The following is a 21,381-nucleotide window of genomic DNA, read 5'->3' as shown; positions in this document are numbered from 1 at the left end:
TCGATTTGGGTCAAAATTTTGAATTTATTTTTTTTTAAGCCAATCGATAGAACTGATCTATACGAGTCAAAAATGGTATAAAATTGCAAAATCGGACACAAAAATGTATAACATTTTAAAATCAGACATTATTTACCCGAGATATTACAAAAAAATATCGTCGAAAAAGTTTTGATTCTTGATGAACAGGCAGAAGCAAGCATCGCCGACTCCATAAAGTATATATATTCTTGATCAGCATCAATAGCCGAGTCGATCTAACCATGTCCGTCTGTCTGTCCGAGCTATAGATTTGAAATTTTAAATGTAGATGCTCCTAGTGCCTGCGCAGATCGAGTTTGTTTCCGATAATCGATAACTTACTCCGTTTCCAAGCAACCGATAACGATCGATATCGATATCCCTATTCGGGAGCTCCCGACTGAACCTCTTACTTGTTTAATATAAGCCTGGTATTTTCCCACTTTTCCCACTTTTGCTTGTGTGGTTCTGAATGGCCTGCAACCGATAGACAGACCCATGCTAAGTTTTAACACGATCGTTTTAAAGCTTAGAAATTAGTCTTAAAATAAACAGAAGGACAGACGGGATTGACTATATGGACGTGGCTGTTGATACTGACTAAGAATATTTAAGAGTTGCCTAATTCTGTCTGTTACATGCGTAACACTAGCACAAAAGGCTTTTACCGATGTGTTTGATTGTGTTCAGAGCTTAGAGAAAATACAAAATACAGACGAGAAATGCAGAAAATATTAAGAGTATTATGCGATGTAGACAGTATACGATTTTACATATTACAACTATCATAACCTTTTCCTTACATTGCGTTCAAACTTTATAAACATGGTCTTTCTAATTTTCAATCAATCATCGTGAATTAATATTTCCCTTGATTGTATACTTGTTCCATGCTCCAAATGAAGTAGTCAAATTATTTTATAAAAATTGTCTAATTCGAATGTTTTATTAAACAAGGTTTTAAAATTAAAACTTCTACATATATAAATTCAGTTTATTTAAATATTTTACGAATTTCAAATTGATAAAATTCTTATTAGCACATATTTTCATTCAGTATTTGCATGAGTATTTGTTATAATAATAAAAGTAACTAATAGTATCAAATCCACATGATTGACTGTCTCCACATTATGTTTTTATTAGCTTAAGATATGCAACTAAAAAGCTGAATGAATTAAACATTTTCTAGTTTGATAAAAACATTAAATAAAAAAGATCAAACGTGTTCCAATTGAAAAAATATTAATTTTTTTTTTACAAATGGTTTATCTTACTTATCATTAAGGTATTATAAATTAAAGGGGATTTAGACAGACATTACAAATTGTAAATGTAAACAAAACATTTTACTCTTATCTAATAAAAAATGGTAAAATTCACAATATAAATGTGAGTTTTGGCTCAGGATCGGTGTACTCTATAATTTGAACATACATATACATTGATATAATAGAGATTGGAAGAAATCATTTATTCTAAGTCATTCTGTACATTTTCGTCACTACTCGAACTGAGTTCATCGGGCTGTTGGTACTCGCCCGTTATTTGGCAGTCATCTGGGTCATTATCGAGGTCACAGTGTACAAATTCGTATGGCGGAAACATCAGCGAGCTGAGCAGAGTTGCTGACGATTGGTAAATAGCTGGGGAAAACTGCTGGCATCTTGTAAGGAGGGACAATGGCGATTCAATACCGCTGGCACAGCTTGGGTCTAGCTTCGATTGCTTCCAGCCCAAGTCTGGGCCATGCCCTTTGGTATCTATATCGATCATTTCATTCTTGTGCTCCTTCGCAGTTTCAACAATATCCGTGGCTGGCTCCAGAGGTGCCAACTTCGGTTTGTCCTATTTACGGCGACGACTTTTGTTTCTACTTGCATCCTCATGAGAATTGTCTTCATTTTCATCAGAGCAAGTGACAGCGGGTCTAGTAACCGCTTGTGTATCACTGTTTGACTTGATAGCTGCAATCAGGAATCTAAGTTGCATCAGTTGAACGGCTGTAACGCGTGGATTACTACAGTTTTCCAGCCACTGTAGGAACTTTTCGCCGTGTCTTATGGCCTCTACTTCTTCAATGTCGGTCGCATAGTCCACGCACTTGCCCCGCTCTTCCTCGTCTGTTTTATTGGAGTTATTGTTGTTGTTACTGGCACTGACATCATTATTATTGTGGGGATGGGTATCACTGGTGAAACTTGCCTCTGACTCACAGCCCAATTCCGGACTTACAGGCGTAGTGGCGTTTTCTGACGCATCCACATTGATACTTCCAATTTTATACAGTATATTGCTGAGAACATTTTTGCAATCTTCACCAGCGCTGCATGAGGTGCTGTTTAACTCTGTGCTACCTGGATTTGACGGCGATCGACTGCTTACCGCAGTGCACAGCTCCGGACTATGATCACGGCTGCTAATAACGAGATTCGGAGATGCCATGGTCGGACAAGGGGTAGAGCTTGTTGATTTCACCGATTTAGCCGACAAATCCTCAGGTTTTCCGTTGCTTTCTACATCAGGGTCTACCACTTGGTCTGTGGCCAAATCATTTTGTTCAGTTTGGTTCTGTTCATTAGACGACAGGCTTCGAGCCGATGACGATCCAGTCTCTTTTGTTAACTGGGAATATAGAATGTTTTCGTACGGCTGTTTAACGACATCTTCTATATTCGTGGCCTCTGCGGTAGTCGATGAAGCTTGATGCTGTATGGAAGTTGCCTGAAGCGCTGCCAATGTAGCTGCATTCGGATTGAGTGAGTGCAGACTGGCTCCAAATGCTTTGCACCAGTTATACCACGCCGAATTCTTGTCATCTAAACCTCTAGCCGCCGGTGATGATGGAGCCAATGGTGCGGAAGATACGGGGGGAGTGTTGGAATATTGATTTAGCTGTTGTGGGGTTGAGGAGCGTATTGGTGGGCTTGTAACACCCAATGCCACGGGAGGTGGGTACAGACTGTTTAGTCCCAGCATTGCCTGCTGGGATTTAAGCCAGTAGAGCAGAGGATCGTCAGGTAGACCTGACAGCGGCGCAACACAACCAACCAGTGAAGGCGCAAGCGATGGACTCGGACTCTTTATGTTTCCGCTTTTTATGTCACAGTCTCCGGTGTTTGAGGTAGGACCAGACGGCTTTTGTTTTGCCCAATTCTTGACGGACAGCGCTGGAGTCCGGTCTCGATCCCCGTTTTCACTTCTCGGACTCTGTAGTTGTGGCTGTGACTGACCATTAGTTTTTGTTGTATTACGCAATGTGTTAGCTGTTGCTGCAAAGTTATTTAATCCTGACATAGCTGCTAAGCCGGGGTTAAGCTGAGCCAGCAGATTTAGATTTGAGGTCAGCTCGTTAAAGCTGATAGCTAGCGGAGACTGAGATATGCCGGTGAGACCTGATAGATGTGTGAGACTCGAAAGAGGGCTTATGGCATTTAACGATGGATCAGCAGGACCAGACCGGGATATATCTGCACCAAAAACTTTGTTTTTGATCGCTCCGTTAAAGCCCACATAATCAACTGGTAATCCGTTGTAGCTCATGTCTGATAGACTTTTATTTGTACTGTAGTCCAAACCAGTAAGAGGCGATCGCTTGAAGGCAAGTTCATCAAAGTTCATTTTATTGGAAAAATTTAGAGGCAGGGTGTTGTCTAATCGTTGGCGCTTCTCAGGTGGCCCTAATATACCCGCAGTACCATCTAATTTATCCACTAACGAATCAGCGCACATCTTGTCAGCTGCTGATTGGCGGGACATAAAACGTAGCTTGTCCTCATTCTTGCACCAACCACGTAGAGTCGATTCGGGTACACCTATATCCCTGGCCACCGAAGCTTTGGATTCACCATCGTGGATACGTTGAATCGCATGAATTTTGTCCCTGGGGGTCAAGCTACGCAACGGTCGCTTGCCCTTTGTGCCCATGCGTATGTTCATGTGGGAATAGCTGGAAATATCCAACTTCAAGCCGTTATCAAACAGTTTGGCTTCTGCAAGAAAGAACAAGATAAAAAAAAAAAAGAGTTTAAATTAATTACAGTGGCTGTGACACACTTAATATGCATACGCATCCACAGTATGCATATAATGAATGCAACACATAACCAAAATAATGCGTTTCCATTCGCCAGGAGCAACTACATGCCATATACATATGTAGAACGAATGTTCTGTGCGCGCGCCATGTACTTTCTACTGGGGTTGTTGTGGCATCGTGTGGAAGGCAAGAGCGAGTCGCACGTTCGCACGAAGCTCCAATAAAATCGCGTCGCGTTTTAAAGTTTTACGGACAGCTCGCGAGGTAGATGTAAATAAACCGCATACACACACACACACCCACATATTTATTATATACAAATGCATGCAAAGTTGAGCACTCGCACATACCAATACAGACATGAAATATTCTCATACCGCTTCAGCGCTGTATCTTCACGGCGAAATGAGCTGTGGCACGCCCCCATGCCACTAAAAAGCCATTTCACGACGACGACGAGGTCGCAGGAATGCCAAAAATGAAAAGGCCTGGGAGACACATCTACTTACACACACACACACACACATAGAGACAATGGAATATGCTAATTGGTGCGTTGAGTTCGCGCCTGCTCGAAATTGCAGCACACAGACATAGAGCCGCGAGAATCTACGAATAAGCAACAAGAAAAACCATTCGCCAACAACACCGTCGTCATCGGCTGTTTCACGAGTTGGAGCCGAGCGCACGAAGCACACGATTTATAACTTGTTTACCTGCCTTCGTGCATACGGAGTACGACAACGACATCAAGTTTTACGTGGGAAGCTCTCGCTTGCTGGCCAAAAACATCCCCATCCAGTAGCAGTGACCCCATGCTCAATCAGTTACAGCCTGTTGCGTTTCCCCCTCCCAGTGGCATCAGTAGCAGCAGCAGGTGCATCGAGAACAACGGCAAGTTGAGAATGAGAGCTGCTTCCAAGCCAGGTCTGAAACCTTCGTTCGTAATCCAAGCCTTAAGTGGTTATAGGTAAGACTCGAAATGATGGCAGGCCGTCGGTATCTTGGCAGAAATGCGAATGGCAGTATGCTCCGCCTTCGTCTCAGTTAACAAGTGCGAGGAATGCAAAGGAGCTTGTCCGCTGCTATTCCTATTTGAAGGAGCGAGACACGCGATTTTAAAATGTAAAACACGTTTTGCGCATGACTGACACATGATTTCTTTCTTTTGGTGTACACAAAGCCACACACACACACATACGTGAAAAACAAAAGTTTGAGAAGCAAGACGGCACTTGGCGTGTATGTGTGTGTGTGTGTGAGTCCAAATGCGATAAAGTGAACAAAGAGTTGGCAAGTAAAGAGAGATTTGCTTAAGAGAGGGACACAAGGTCGAAGAGTATCAATAAGTCTGCTCACAAGAAGCTGCAGTCCTTGCTTGCCGTATGCAACATACTTAATTACGTATACAAATGTATATGTAAGACGGCAATATTTATTTGTAGGAATTTCAATAAATTTGTTAAGTTAATAAGTGCATTATGTTATACACATATACTTATTATAATATGTATGCCACTTATTTTTCTTAAATTTATTTTTCTTTATTTCTGTACATTCATAAATTAATTTGATTTACCCATACACATATATATACTTATATACATATGTTTGGCCAATTCGAATTAAATAGCTGTACTAATTGATAAGGATTAGTAACATTAGCGGCCTATGTACACATGCTTATGTCCTTAACCTCCATTTCAACAACCTGCCGATGCGAACATGTATGTATGTATGTATGTATATGTATGTGCACACACAGACATGGACGCTCATAACCAATAGAGGGGTACATAACTATGGCTATGGGTGTATCGGTGCCCACATGCCACTAAAACACATATCGAATAAAACTTTACAGCTGTATAAAAATTGCAAGGTCTTTTACCATTCCGCATGCTGTGGCAAAAGCTAAAGCAAAAGAATTTGTACTTTCTCTTTCGAACAGTCCCAGCGTGCCATTAAACTTTTCACGAACTGAACTGGGACAGTATATGAAAAAAAAAAAGAAAAAAAAAAACTGGTAACAACAGAAAAAGATGAAAGAAATATATGTGTATATAAAAGAATTACAGCAAGTTTGTCTATGCTTGTCTGTATAAGTGAGTGCCAGAGCTCGTCTGTGAATGTGTCTAGAGCTCCTGTAGACCACCACACTCGGTTACATACGTAAACACTAACGTTTCTTACACATACTCCTTACATACATATATACAAATATAATGGCCGGCCGGCTTTTTGTGTGTCAGTGTGTGTGTTAAAGCTTGTGATTTTCCTATATACAATTATAATTTTTATTGTATTTACTATTTTTATCGTCGCTTTGGCCTCGTATCGAACCCATTCAGACACAGATTCTGGGACTGGGATTGTAGGAGGTGGGAGACATGGCACAGCACAGTCTGGTGAATGCAGGTCAACGACAGAAACTACTCGGAGTGTACTAATACATTTGTGGATAAGTATGTGCAAATGGTGGGAACAATACTGTAGGATACGAATTTTTTTCATCTCTGTCTGTGTGTGTGTGTGTGTGCGTGTATGTGATTGTGTGTGCGTGTGTTTGTTATTGTCTGTTTGGGTTAATACATAAACGAATAAAATGGCTTAAAGAGTAATACCAAAAAAAGTTTGTTTTGTCTGCTGCCACCAAGTGGAGATAGTATATATTATGTGCTAGTGTGTGTGGGAATCACCTGTTGGAGGTCGGCAACATTAAAGCAATGAGTAGTGTAACTACTGCAATTGGAGTACTTTACTTATTACTTGTTACACGATTTTCTATTTCGAGTGATTTGCGCTCATCATAACTATTGAGACTTGGTTTGTTGATTCAGCTCATTGGCTTCCTTAACAGTTTAACACCCAACCACATTCATCCACCGATTCTGTCTATATATTAATATATAGTATATTCTGTTTACAGTTTTTAGATTCTAATACTAGTGAGCTGGCCGGTTCAGGGACAATGTTGTTTATTCTACTTTTTTTATGTAAAAACTATTCTAGATCCCTCAAAGGGTACTCAGAGGGTATATTCACACATTAGAATACCATATCAAAAGTACTTCTACAATAAAGGTTTTATATTATTAGGATAATGGAAAATATGTCTTATAAAGCCTTTATGTGTTACTATGTATGTATAAATCTTCTAAGAAGTACAAATAACTCATTGTTTTGAGAAGAATATTCTTTAATACAATCAAATTATTCATTGCCTTTCTGATATCATCATGACATATTATTAACAACATTAACTCTATGAGTATGCTAGAATTATTTGCGACACATAAGGCTCGAAGATACAGTAAAGGTCCTTTCGCTCCCACAAATTACAATCTTCGAGAAAAGTTTTAGACTATTAATGGGCTCTTGGCAGTTCATTCGTAGACTCATAATTATAAACGAAAATACACTTCATTTGCTTTACTCCTTGTATTATCTCCTTGAAAGATGAAATCCAAATTATTTTTGGGCACGCCCACAATTTTCATTGGCGGTGGCCAACCTGTTTAGGTCTACCCAGTACCCATAAAATGAGTAAAAAGGATCTAAGAAAATTATCCGAGTGTATGTTGCAAAGAGAAGAAGGCATATCCCACCCAATTGAGTACATACATTATCATTGAGAACAACGAGCCAAATCGATGTCGATATGTACGTCCACCTGTCTGTCTGTCTGTCTATATGTACTGAACTATAAGAGCATGTTTTTTCTTTCTTTACAGCTTCGATTTGGAATAATTATTTAAACGTGTATGCGAGTAAGGAATAAATATGATTTTTGGATTTGTTATCACGCTCCGTTCGAAATTAAAGTTCGATAGTATAATATAGCCTCTCTCTAAACGGTTGACTGTAAACAAATATTAATTTATACAATCAATCTGAATCAAGGCACATAAATATTAAATTTGAATTTTCGATTTATTACGCCAACAACGGAAGGGTTTTAACAAATCCAAAGGAACTATTTTTTTTACAAAGAAACTTGATGATTTTCGTTTAAATATATAAGCACTGGCTAAAACTTAGTAAGCTTAACAAAGTTAGTTTATTCATAAAATAAAGAGTTAACTAAATGTTGAAATAAAGATTTGTATATGCTTAGTCCGAATATAATTTACCTAAGGAGCTCATGTATAAGACTCGTGATATAACTTTACCACAACTTGTCACTTCTGCCTATACTTGTACTAATATGCAAGTCAATTATCTAATATAAGGTTATATTTATAGTTTGAATTGTATCGAATATTGCCATTACACTAAATTTATAATTTATACAAACCTTTTTTGAGCACCTTAGCGAAAAAATGTTTATGAAATCGACCGACTGCACTCGGCGATTTATAAAATGAATATTATTTTTCGCGTAAACACACTGCGCGAATCTTACTAAAGTTTTGCCTTGTCTATTATGTATTATTAATTAATTCGTTAGGAAGTGTGATTTGGTTTATATTATTACTAAGAATCCCTTTTGTTTTTATTTTAAATTTATATAATATTGTATTTATATTTTCAAAAAATGGAAGCACAACACTGTTTACCAGCTTAATTATTTTCCACACTGGCAAATATTTCGATATTATGTAGATAGCTGAGAATGTCAAACGAAATCGCGAAAATTAGCCGCGACAACGCACACCGTGTTGAGTGACCGGCTGTCGAAAGGATATGACCGCTATGCCGTCCACCAGTGTCCTGCGAACCTAAACAGCAAGCGTCTGGCGACAAACTACCGCGACTCAGCGAGCGCAGAAATCGTGAGCGAATTTTGATTTTAGCGCGGCGAATTTCCGTGGCACGAGTATTTTCTCCTGAGCGCGGCGGCTCCGTGCGTATGCATGTGTGTGTTCGTACGGCTGTGTGAGTGAGTGAGCGAATGAGTACACGTGCGCGTTTGTTTACACTCGTATGGTCAGTTTTGTTGTCGTTATTCTGTTTCTTTGTGTTTGTGTGTGCGTGTGTGTGTGTGTGTGTGCGTGTGTCTGTTTGCGACGTTGCCGCTGAGAGCGCTCTCGCTCTCTACCCGTTGTTGCTGTTGGCGTACTCGCGGCCGTTTTCTGTGACAGCCCAATGTACAATGATTAATAACGGCCAAGACGGCAGCGAAGACGTAGCGTGCTCTCGCTGCCGCTTAAGCTAGCATCGTCCAGCCGCACCACAGGCACTGGCCGTGCTCAGGGACAAGCTGGACAATAACGATACACACGGACACATACATGCATACACAAACATATTTTCTTTCGCACGCAATTCAGACACATAGGCATCGACGACGACGCAACGTTCGTGCGGTAGGCTGGCCGGACGGTCGGCTTTGCGGGGAGCATATCCTTCTAGGCCGCAGCAGCAGGCCTACTTTCTTTTGGTCATATATTCAAATCTTGCTCTATGAGGATATGTATGTATATGTATGTACACACATGCAAATACCTTTGTATATAAAAGTAGATGTGTACATGCATGCAGTTAGTTGTGTGTATTTTAAGTTTCTTTTTTTGGTCGAATGGATGGATAGACATGTAGATGCGATGAGTAAAGCAAAACCAAACCAAACCACCGCAAAGACGAGCGACGCAGTCGACTGCTGCGTGCCTCGTCGGCAAAGTTCAAGATTGTGTGTATATGTCCTAGGTTGTTGGCGGGATGCAAGGTTGGTGAGCAGTTCCCATACAATGTCTTGGTCCTTTTTTACTATGCGCAAATATTTTTAGGCGGTAAAGTATAAGAAAAATATTGCAAGGCGACCACCACATATTTCGAATAATAATTCGAACTGGACAGTGGTTGAATTTTATTTTTTAGCACGGACATGTGCGGTATGTTTTTTTAATCTCAAATACCAGTTGACAAAAACATGGGATCGGGGGCCCGTCGGGGCTGCAGTCGAAAAAATCAGTAATTAATAGGCCTGGAATGGGATTGCATGGTTCTTGGTGCTGTTACTTCTGGTTCTATTCCTTAATCCCCTAACGTGCTGCTGTACTCTGTTGTTTTCATCGTTTTGTTTTGATATTTGGTTTCATCAGGATTTACGGTTACTCGTCACTGGTTGTGAGATTGTGCGTACGCTGTCTCTCACTGTTTCACTCTTTTGCGAGAGCACTGAGTTCGTTAGACAACTAAAGGGAGTCAACAGCTGTTCTCATTTGGACGCGTACCAAAGACATTATAAATACTAAGATGAGTAACGCCACACAATAAAATGCTACTTGCTTGCTTGACAAAAACTGAGAATAGCGAAACCGCTAGAAATTCAATATTAATAATGCACATGGTATCATGGGTTAAGCATATTCTAACATTGAATGGAAGCAAAGCAGATCAGCATCAACCAGCTTTGCTGAAAATAGGCTGGCGTTGCTCGTATCAGCATTCGTGTGGATTTGCGAGAGCGAAAAGCCACTTTGCTGGCGTGGCGTATGAAGAGTGAAATACCAGATCAAATCCTTACTAAAATTCTTTTCTCAGACTCAAATAGTACTCAACTTAGTTTTTTAATTTTGTTTGTATTGCATTTTCCATTTTTAAGCACGATTTCGTTTATAGTTAATTTTGGGTTTAAGTAATTAGCGGGTTTCATCCTGCACTGCAGCAAATTTATTACTTTCTTCCAATCTTTTATCTTCTAAAAATTGTATAAAGACCACACTAAAAGCACCGAACAGACTATTCAACAACATATTTCCAAAATGTAAGGGTAGCTCGTGGGTTTGCGAATTTCAGTTTAGCTTCCGTCTTTGGGCGTTAATATTACTTGAGTAATAATAACTAACTAATATTGAATTAGATGCATTTTCTATATCTATAAATCGACTCGGCTGTTGATGCTGATCATGAATATATCTACTTTATATAGTCGGCTACCCATTGTCAGTAAGATAAAGGTGTAAAGAGAGTTTAATTAAACTTTAAATCGTTATTGTGCTTCTGCTTATCACATGTATAAAACATAATATTAGTGCCTTAATGATTTGACACTTTTGAATTCGATTAAATTAAATTACGTTATTGTCGATTTTTTTATCATTTCTGTAAAGCACTGCCTTATATCACATAACTAGGGTCTGTTAAAAATATAATTTCAAATGCCGAGTGTAAATGGAAATATTTTTTTTTTAAATTATAAAGAGGGTCGCAACAATATGGTGTTATTCTAATCGGAATATTTTCTCCAATCTTTATTGAATTTGAAGTTTTGCCCATTTTTCGCTTATGGAATAAATAATGTACATTATTGAAAATATATTTAAAGTCGCTCGAATGGAAAATTTTGACTTCGCCTACCTCGAAAATAAGTTTAAATACAATTTGTATCTAAATAATTTGATAATAGTTATCTTGCATTTTCTGACAAAATCCCTAATATACATATTTTTATACCCTGAACCCATTAAAATTGGGTATAAGGGTACATTGTATTTGTGCAAAATCCAAATGTATGTAACAGGCAGAAGGAAGCATCTCCGACCATAAAGTATATATTCTTGATCAGCATCAATAGCCGAGTCGATCTAGCCATGTCCGTCTTTCTGTATGTATGAACGCAACGATATCAGAACCTATAAGAGCTAGAGACTGAAATTTTAGATGTAGGTGCTTCAAGTGCCTGCGCAGATCGAGTTTGTTTCCGATAACCGATAACTTCGTTTCCAAGCAATCGATAAAAATTGATATCGATATTCTGTTTTTCGGGCAATTTTGGTAAATAATAAGAGCTAGCGTCACCAAACTTGACATATAGCTTCTAAAATAGAATATATATATGCATTTGATGTTGGAAGAAGAGAGTTCAGGCAAAGACAATATAAATGATTATATTGTCTTTGGTTCAGGGTATCCCCTAGTCGGGAGCTCCTGACTAGAACCTCTTACTTGTTTCAGTTTTACTTTGCATGAGAACGATTTTGAGGCCGCTGGGACGAAACGTTAAACTTTGTCCTTAAAGCCTTATAAAATTATTAAACACGTTTATATATACATATATATTATATATAACTACTACAATAAAAATTGGGCTTAAGGGCTTGCTGTGTGTGATCACCAATTCATTTAGCTCAGACAACCAGTTTTCAAATATAGATGGATGAAAGATTATCAAAAACCAAAGGTGACCTAGCCACCTCTAAGCATACATTAAAATACCCTCTTTAAGGGTGTCTATGATCAGAAAAAAATCGGTATAAAATTCGATTGCTTCGACTGTCAGTGACTATTACGATTGATAAAAATTTATAAGATAAGGGAAGACCTATAAGGTCTGCCGGACTGCCTTTCAAAAATGAAGAGAAAAGGCTTAGGAGAAGAAGCATCTAAAAAACCAAAAGAAATAATAACACAATACTTAGTCTAAGGCAAAGTTTCATCGGTACATTCCCGTTGCTCTGAAGTTAGAGTGGTCTTTTCGGGAGTGAACGACTAGGAGATACCCTGAACACAGTACGAAGCTGCCGTTACAAATATTCCGGCTCCCTTTTATATACCCAAGCAGCATACGCAGCCTTATCCCCCACCTTGTAACCCAACCCTGTTATTTATTTTAATGTTTATTATCAAATTTTTATATTTTCGTAACATATGACATAGGGAGTTTTTATTACTAAATGAGTTTTTTTTACTATTTTGTGGCGAGCGCGAGAATATATCCAAATATTGGAATACTCTATATCTGTGTGTACTATTAATATAGTATTATATTCGATTATTCGAAAGAAACGTGGTCTGCACGGAACATAAAAGGAACACAAGTTCATAAAGCCTATCGACCGAGGGACATAGCTAGATCGTCCCGACTGTTGATGTTGAGGAACAATATATATAATTAATTCGGCCTAAGCAGCCTCCTTATGCTTGTTACATACATTTGCAAAAAACAATTATACTCTTTTCATTTTCAAAGAGTTCGTGTAATAAAAAAGTCAGCCTGCTGGCATGTGACAGTGTCGGCTCTGGTCATCTGCTGGCAGCATACGTACATGCACACATACGCATTTGAATATCCTTAACGCAAATTTCGTTGCAGCAAGAATTTAAAGTTAATTTTACGCAAGTCATATAGTATATATATATATATATATATATATATATATATGTATATACATATACTCTGTATTCTCTTACACTCATACACATGTGTGTACAAACCAGATTTCCATCGTCGATACTGCTTCTCATCGCATGGAATGCATCCTGGATACCGAGCTATCAACCAACCGACCTGGCGACCAGCCGACCAGCCGACCAAGCAACAATGCCAACGAACAGACTAAACCGACTGCCCATTGTCCACTAAGTCGAAATTTTCTAGTTTCACTCGTCCGCTCGGTGTCGTACTTTCTCTTATAACTCCAGCTCCTTGCCAGCTGCTGTAGTAAACGTTCTTCGTCCATGATCCATACAGCGGCTGATTTGTCGCCAGCCCAGCCTGGCCAGCTAACAAAACGCCCTTTCCTCCCCTATCCGCCAACGCCTTGTCTAAAATGGTTTGGTGTTGGTGCGTGTGTGCGCACAATTACGAATTCGTCGTTGTCCTCAGCTAAACTCGATTCGCTTTCTCCCATACTTGTCGCTTGCCCGCTGTCACCAGCAACCACCCCCACTCACACCCAAGGACGCTATATCGGCGAAGGAAATTTTCGCGTGAATTGAAAGATGAAGGCACAGGCAGGACGTTGGTCACCACCATTACTCCGTCGTTTCAAAATAGACATACAAATATACATTTGAACGTGTGTGTATATGTATGTGAATGTGTATTATGTGCATGATTTTCAGTATATAACCGCCCTCTACCCGGGGATCTAATGCTTTTCGCATTGGGCTTATAGGTCTGATGATTTTCAAAGCGAAAATTTGTAGTTTTCTTCGCAAAAAAGTTAAATGCTTATATGATTTTTGTGCGTATTCAATCACATACATAATTATAGTGTATACATTTTTGTAAATATTTATTATTACATTGAAATCAAGACAAACGAATGTCATATACGCAAGTCCGGCAGGTATCTTAATTGAAAAGTATTTTCTCTTTCTACTATTTCAGTGATCATCGGATCTTTGAAAATATACTTATTACGATCAGATATCGTGTATAAGTCACGCCCATTTGAAAAGTTTGAGTATCATACACAATTACGATAAACAATTTTCAGCAATGCGTAAAACAAGGAAACATTCAAATCCCTTTCCTGCAGCACCTTAGTATAGTTTAGGCATGGATGGGCCTCTTAGTTAGTCGCTACCTGCTAAGCACCCTACTCCGATTAACCCTACTGCCATGCAGACGGCTGTCCTTTTTTGGCCGTTGTGTGCAGCCTCGGTCTTGTATAAGCTAAGGCGATTTGTGCAGACGAAAGCCGCAGCTCTCGAAAGTTGTTATATTCACTTCGTCCTCGTTGAAATCCTTTTTCTTACGATTCGTTTTATTCCATTGTGTACTATGGCTATACATGTTGGTCTGCTCATTGCTGTTGCTATGATTTGCATATCGTAGTTCGTAGCTTGCTTTGTTTTAATGCATCTGCTTTTGCCTGTGCCACCTCATCTACCACCATTTCCGACGCCATCCGATGTCCGAGCTCTTTGTCAGCTGCCGTTACCTGTGTATGTGTGGTTGTGTGTTTGTTATGTCGGACTGGACAGGATGCCGCGTAAGAAGGCAAACGTGCAGGCTGAGGCTGGCATTTGTCCTTCCAATCTAAGCTAAATGCTCCCACTGCCGTTGTCGTTGCCATCGTTGCAGCAGTCGAGAAAACACAGAATTTGAAACAATTCAGGCGCCAGCGGAGGGACCATGGCAGACGCAGCATTTTCGACCACCAACTACTGACCACTGACTGACTCGCACTGCATCTACATTGCCCTTACGCTTAGTATTGCTACCGATGCCGGCCAATGTGTTGGACAGAGAACGACATTACCCAAGGATGCGGAGCAATCTCGTGAGCAATACGTGCGAGACAGAGACAGAGCTGACTTTGGCAAAAGCTCTTAGCAACGTGCGGCTGAATCCTTCTCGAAATTAAACTATATGTACCAAGGCAAGACATGCATTTTGCGTCCACTGCGCTCTGGTCTAAAAACCATTCCAGTCTGAGCCACATGCAAATAACGCAGACACATGCAGTTTTTCTTGTATCCTTTGCTTGCCCCCGCTTCTTATGTATTCGCCCGAGCTTTGTTAAGATATTCTTTGCTACTAAGACGAGCGATGGTTGATATGAGTAGGAGCTAGATGCTAGCAGCATATATGCAAGTTCAATCAGTTGCTAATTGCAGTATGTTCAAGACAGTACATGCACACTTGTACATGCACGTATGTAAATATAGATATACAAGATGAGTGTATGTATGCGGCTGCAACCGCAACTGCATCTGCAGTATACCAATACATAGTTTATCCAGCACAACTTGATAGACACATGCGTGTAGAGTGCATAACTTCATAGCGTTGTCTTCATCCAATGATAATTCATTGAAATGGTTACTATCATATAAAAACTAGATGTTTTTTATTTGGCACAAATAGTTGTACAAAAGTTATTAATATAATAAAATGTATAATTCAAAAATGTAACTTAAAAACACCATCGCTTTTTCATCAACTGTAAATCCATATTTGTGCTTTAGTCGAGAGTGAACTAGCAGCTGCCTTGACATAGTACATATATTTCTATTTGAACTTTCTTTTTTGATTTTCGATTTTTTTAGTCGGCACTAAAGCGATCGGAACTCACGAAAACATATTTATTTCAAGATTCTAGGTTTTCACCTATAGACTGCGTAGGTTTGGAGCATTACATAAATTTGAAAAAATATACTCATTATATCCATTTTTGGGTGCGGTTTATAAGAACGTCTGACTGAGTTCAAAGCACAGCATGACGAGATTTCGAAAAAATCCTTTCACAAAAAAAGTTATTTGTATTGCACTTTTTTCATGCGGGCTCGGGCTTAAGCTCAAACCCGAAAAAGGCTCAATTTTAACTTTGCTGCGTAGTTTTGAAATATCGCTTCTCTATCATACATATCCATGAACAAATAAATATGCCCAGGCACATAAGCAAGCAGCTGTTCGCATCAAAGAAGTACAAATAATTTATCAATAATTTTGATAAGAAAAGGTAAAGAAATTGTAAGAGTGCTATAAAAACACACTATACAAATTGATGTTGTTGTTTCTCAATTAATACGGCAGTGTATACATAAAATTTGCGGTGAGGAGCTCGTGTAGTCTGTTCAAGTGTCATATTGCCTGCAGCTCACATGTAGACTTGTTTAAAAAAAAATTATAGCGGAAAAGATGTAACACCCAAGAACGCGATTTGCCGCGCATTTTGTAGGTTGATCTGTAAGTTACAGTGGAATCATAAGTTACTGTAGTTCAATTAATTACTCAAAACCAAAACACGTCTTAGAAAAATGAATAGGAGGTCCATATTGTTGTAAACCTGTTAATAAGAAACTTTACTACCTCTACATATGTGGATTTAGACGGACATTTTAATAAAATCCCAGTTGACTTTAGCCTAAAATTTTTCACTCATACGTTGAATGTGTTTGCATTTGCACAGGTAAGAGAACTGACCAAACACCAGTTCAGTAAAGGAGAATTCTATACAAATTTACTCGGGACAACGATGCGCCTTTTCTAATAGGGGATGGTAAATCTGTCCGTTCCGGTTGAACGCACACAATCGCGAATTTTCATCAAACTAGAAAGCAGCATGTCGCGCGGTCAGCATCGTTACCGTCGTCTGCGACAAACGTTGTCGTCTATGAAAAAGGACAGACAAGACAAGGAGAATCAAGCCAAAACGTGTAGAAGGACTGCTCCCTACATCAATCAGAGCGCAACCCCGCGCCAATTCAGCTTAAATCCGCAGTTGCCTCCCTGCGGCAAAGCAATAGCGATGGTGACGGCAACAGCCGCAGCCGCAGCCAACCATCACACATCCCCGACCGCATTGCTTTTCCTATAGGCATCGCGACTTTCAGCGTATGTAGAATTGACACTGACTGACGGACCTCTACGGTGTGCGGATGCAAATGGTACAAATACATATGCATACATATATGTGTACGTGAATATGTACATATTCGAAGGTATAAGAGCCTGTGCCACCTCATGCCTTGCTTACCTGCATAAACAGAACAATGCATAGCAGCCCACTTGAGATCAGAGCAAGTGGCAGACGGTGGTGCAGGACCATATAGCCAAGTCAAGCCGAGCGGCCGAGTGGCGTAATTTTGCGTCAAGTCCCATCGCATTTCCCAACCCTTTGGCCTGCGTCACATTGGCACAAAGAAAGACCTCCAGCTGGCTGGCTGGCAACTGGCAGCAACGACTTTTAACAGCTCTACAGACAAAAAACTTAGCCATATAGAGACAGACGAGCAAACGATGGTTCAGCGGCCATGAGGTGATAGCTCTGGTTCTGCATGTGACTCTTGTTCCTGTTTAGCATGCCATGTCCGGTTTAAATCGCAGAACCTCCTCGTACCCCAAGACCACGATAAGCAATGTGAACAAAATTATTTGTAGCCAGTAAAGCAAACTATGCGCATACTTCAGAGCCACAAGCACTGAAATTGCTGTCGACCGACTCTGTGCAAATCACATCAGTCAGTTGATTAGAGATCCCCAACCGCCTGGTCAGTCATGGGCATATATTTCCTGACAATTTCAAAATTATGGATCAAAGTATTGTGTAGTTTGAATATGATTATTAATCGGTATCTTAGCTTGAATATTTCTTTAGTAGGAAACATGCTCTTGGGTAGAAAAGGGTGGTCAAAGATTGTGTGGGCGAAGTTCTATAGACTACAAATATACATATATATTGATATTTTGTTATTTAATCAAGATCGGTTAGGAAGCACGGTTAGCACATAAGTTATTTAAGAAAACGTGTGCTTTTTGAACCGTATTAGCGGCAGCTAGCGCAAATCGTAAAATTGTCTGTGTACATGTACACGCACATGCATGCGCTTCTTTATAGAATTATATGTGTATGTGCTGTATGTGCTGTTTCAAGTAGTGTGGTCGGTACGGATTCTATTGGGAGGAACTTATGTATCGTATCTCATAGTGCGAGCTGCATTTGGTGTTGGTAGAAGAGGGTTCATGGTATCCCCTAGTCGGAAACGACCGCCTAGAGTCTCTTAACTCTTTACAATTTGAACAAGAGGTTCTAGTCGGGAACAAATTAAGTTGGACGGACAGAGAGACGGACATGCTCGATCGACTCGGATTTTGACGCTGATCAAGAATATATATATTTAATGGTGTCGGAGATGCTTCCTCCTGCCTGTTACATACACTTACACAAATACATTATCCCCTTTTTACTTATTTTTAACTGGCTTAGGGTATATAAATGATCTGTATATAAAGTACTATTCTAGAAGCAACATGTCAAATGGTATTTGGTGACTCTAGCTCTTAAAAGGTAAAGTATATGCTTATAAACAGAAAGTCCGTATAGATTTGAATCGATTGCTTGGAAATGATTATGGAAGGCAACTCCTACTGTGCAGGCAAGATCTTATAGATTGCGAAATCGGCGCGTTCATATATACTGAATAACATACATACATAGATTGTATTGACGCGAATATTGATGCTGAGCAAGAATAATGTACTTCACTTTGCTCTCTTCTGCTTGTTATATACATTTCCAAAAAATCATTATACCTATTTACTTATTTTCAATGGTTTTAGGGTATAAAAATTTAAAACTGTTGGATAGCTTTATAAATATCAGCATTAAGTCAACTTCAACCGTGAAATCAGTGACCTGCTTTAAATAGCAACCACCGACATTGCCATCATTTTCATTGTATCCGAGCACGATTCTCACTCAGGTCTTTGCTTGAGTCACAAAAAAACACGCAAGATCCCTTTACGACGCAACCTACATATATATATATATATATATATATATATATATATATATATATATATATATATATATATATATATATATATATATATATATATATATATATATATCAGCAAGCACGAATGTGTTTATCCATCTCGTCGACTTCTTATCATCCCCTAATGGAGACGGACAGCAACGTGTAATAGCGCTAAAATAAGAAATCTACATTAGTCCTTAAAGCATGTTTAAATCTACGCATTCTTGTGGTATATTGACACATTGTGAGACATGTTTTTGATTGAAAATAACAAACACTTAATCCCAAAATATTATATATTACTAAATTACTATAAGAAATTCAAACAAATGCATACAAAACTATTTTTATTGTTTTAGGTTAAGAAGTATTACTTGTTATCAATTTCGTTTTATATCAAAATTTTAATAGTTGTATGTATAAATACGATTCACATTAGTTTCATTTTTATATTAACTTGCTTTGCATGGACACAATTTTATTTTAATGAAGTAACATTTTCCCGAATGGAAAATTGGAGCTAAGACACCGAAATTAAGGATACGGTCTTTCAGATTTGTAAAAATATTGAAGTTCGTAAATGCTGAGTGTGATGAAACTATTTGGACAAACGTAATAAGTATTTTCAACCTGTTTTTCGACCTATGGTTATCAAATAAGATGGATAAACAAATATGTTCTTGAAAGAAAAATCATTCGATCAAACGTTTCGAGTCAAAACTTATTTCTAAACTCATATCAAAATTCAAACGTAGTCTTATGCTTCAGCTTTCGTCGGATTGGTTTCATACTAATTTTCAAAGACCGCCACAAATTTAGATCGCAAGTGGTATTTGGCGGAAAACTTGTGTATGCAACTGTTTTGCGTACGTTTCGCATCCAATAGGAGGCATTGTAGGCCAAGGACTGTATTAACAAAAGTTTATAATGAGCGAAAAAGTATTCTTCAATTTGAACCAACAACTTGCCAAGGACAAGGTCGTGAGTACCTGCTAGTTGATACATATATATATATATATATATATGTAAGCTGAAGGTAAATCTGGGAAATTTGGCCTTTTTCATTTATGAATTCACTTCTATACATACCATACATAAATTCGCTATGTAAAAAGTGAAATTTCACGGATATACCTTCATCTTAATTTTTCTTTGACACTTTGCTTGGCATAGAAGAGGTGGACATGGAAGACCTTATTTTGCGTTGTAAATATGTGTATGCCATTATTAAGAAAGCACCGGTTTGGGTTTCGTCGGTGGTCGTTGATGACTATGTATCATCATTGCGACGCGGTTCTGCGCGTATATTGCTGGCTAGTGTTTATGCGGTGCAGCCCTTTGTCCCGAGGACAATAACACTTCTGTGTGGAACATTATCATAAAGGGGTTAAGTCGCTGATTTTCATCGTGTGTGCTCATTTACGGCGCTGCTATACAGCCGACGTTGGCTTGGGACGCGCAACGCTCCCGCAAGTGCTTAAGGAATCGCGCTGAATTTCACCGCTTTGTTTCTATGCCTTTATGACAAAGATGGCAGCGGCTCATTATGCGCCCCGATAAGCGATGTGCCTCCCACGTGCGTTTTTCGCCTCGGGTTACTATAGGGCATGTGCGGAATTATGTGGGTGGATGTCTTAAGTAGCACTGCAGCGCTGCCTGCTTTCGTTATCTTCAACTTCGGCACAGCCAAGCACTGGTACTGTTTCTCAACGAAAAGTGGTCATGCCAGTCTGTCATTTGCCACCCTTTTTTATTTTGCAAAAATTTTGCATTTGGTACACTTCTGCGATGGACGTTGCTATTTCTGTAATTCGAGCTGTGCCCTGCTTAAGTAACAGGGCGCCTGTTTTTCAATGCTTAAGCGTGCTTTCGTTCCTTTGTTTTTGTCATGCTTTTCCTCCATTGTTGCGTTTGCGAATACAAGGCTTGATCCTAAATTAACACGTTCGAATAACCTTGAAGCGTTTCTTATTTCGCGCCATCGCAACGAGTACCTGATGTCAGCGGGTACACGAAAACAATAGGCCAGTCACATATACATAGGGGGGAGCTCGCACCGTTAACTGAGCCAACTCCGCCGGAGCGGATTCAATTAGACGCTGACGGACTGGCTGGCAGCGAATGGTTTTGACCTCGAATGGTGCGATGTCTCTACCCGCTGCGCGCTGATGCCTTGAAACACCTTATTGTGATTCTTATGGCTTCACGTGGAATTTGCATTTCAATTCCGAAACGGCGGGACGCGTTCACAAGGTGTGCCGAGAATGCCTCGTAAGATATAAGCGAACAAGCAACAAGTATGAGCACATCTGGTATGTTTTTTGCTATAAATTGATTTTGTTCTGACATAGCCGTTTCCGTGAATTAGTCTCTCCGTTTTAAAT

At 39.3% G+C, this 21,381-nt stretch overlaps 2 protein-coding genes across 4 annotated transcripts in view; one reads left to right on the top strand and one right to left on the bottom strand.

The window, feature by feature from the left end:
• The window catches only part of lobo (lost boys), a 32,152-nt gene that overhangs the window by 5,301 nt on the left and 5,470 nt on the right, over nucleotides 1-21,381 (top strand). The gene's annotated exons all lie outside the window — the stretch shown is intronic.
• On the bottom strand, nucleotides 935-5,151 carry dan (protein distal antenna). Its single transcript, XM_070207090.1, has 2 exons — nucleotides 4,777-5,151; nucleotides 935-4,013 (listed from the first exon to the last, which is right to left on the bottom strand). The coding sequence occupies exons 1-2, from the start codon at nucleotides 4,808-4,810 to the stop codon at nucleotides 1,870-1,872; spliced, it is 2,178 nt and encodes a 725-aa protein (XP_070063191.1). The 5' UTR covers nucleotides 4,811-5,151; the 3' UTR covers nucleotides 935-1,869.

Source organism: Drosophila virilis, chromosome 2 (assembly GCF_030788295.1).
Source record: "Drosophila virilis strain 15010-1051.87 chromosome 2, Dvir_AGI_RSII-ME, whole genome shotgun sequence".
Taxonomy (NCBI): Eukaryota; Metazoa; Arthropoda; class Insecta; order Diptera; family Drosophilidae; genus Drosophila; species Drosophila virilis.
The sequence above is the reverse complement of the archived record's forward strand: the minus strand, read 5'-3'. Positions and strand labels throughout refer to the sequence as shown.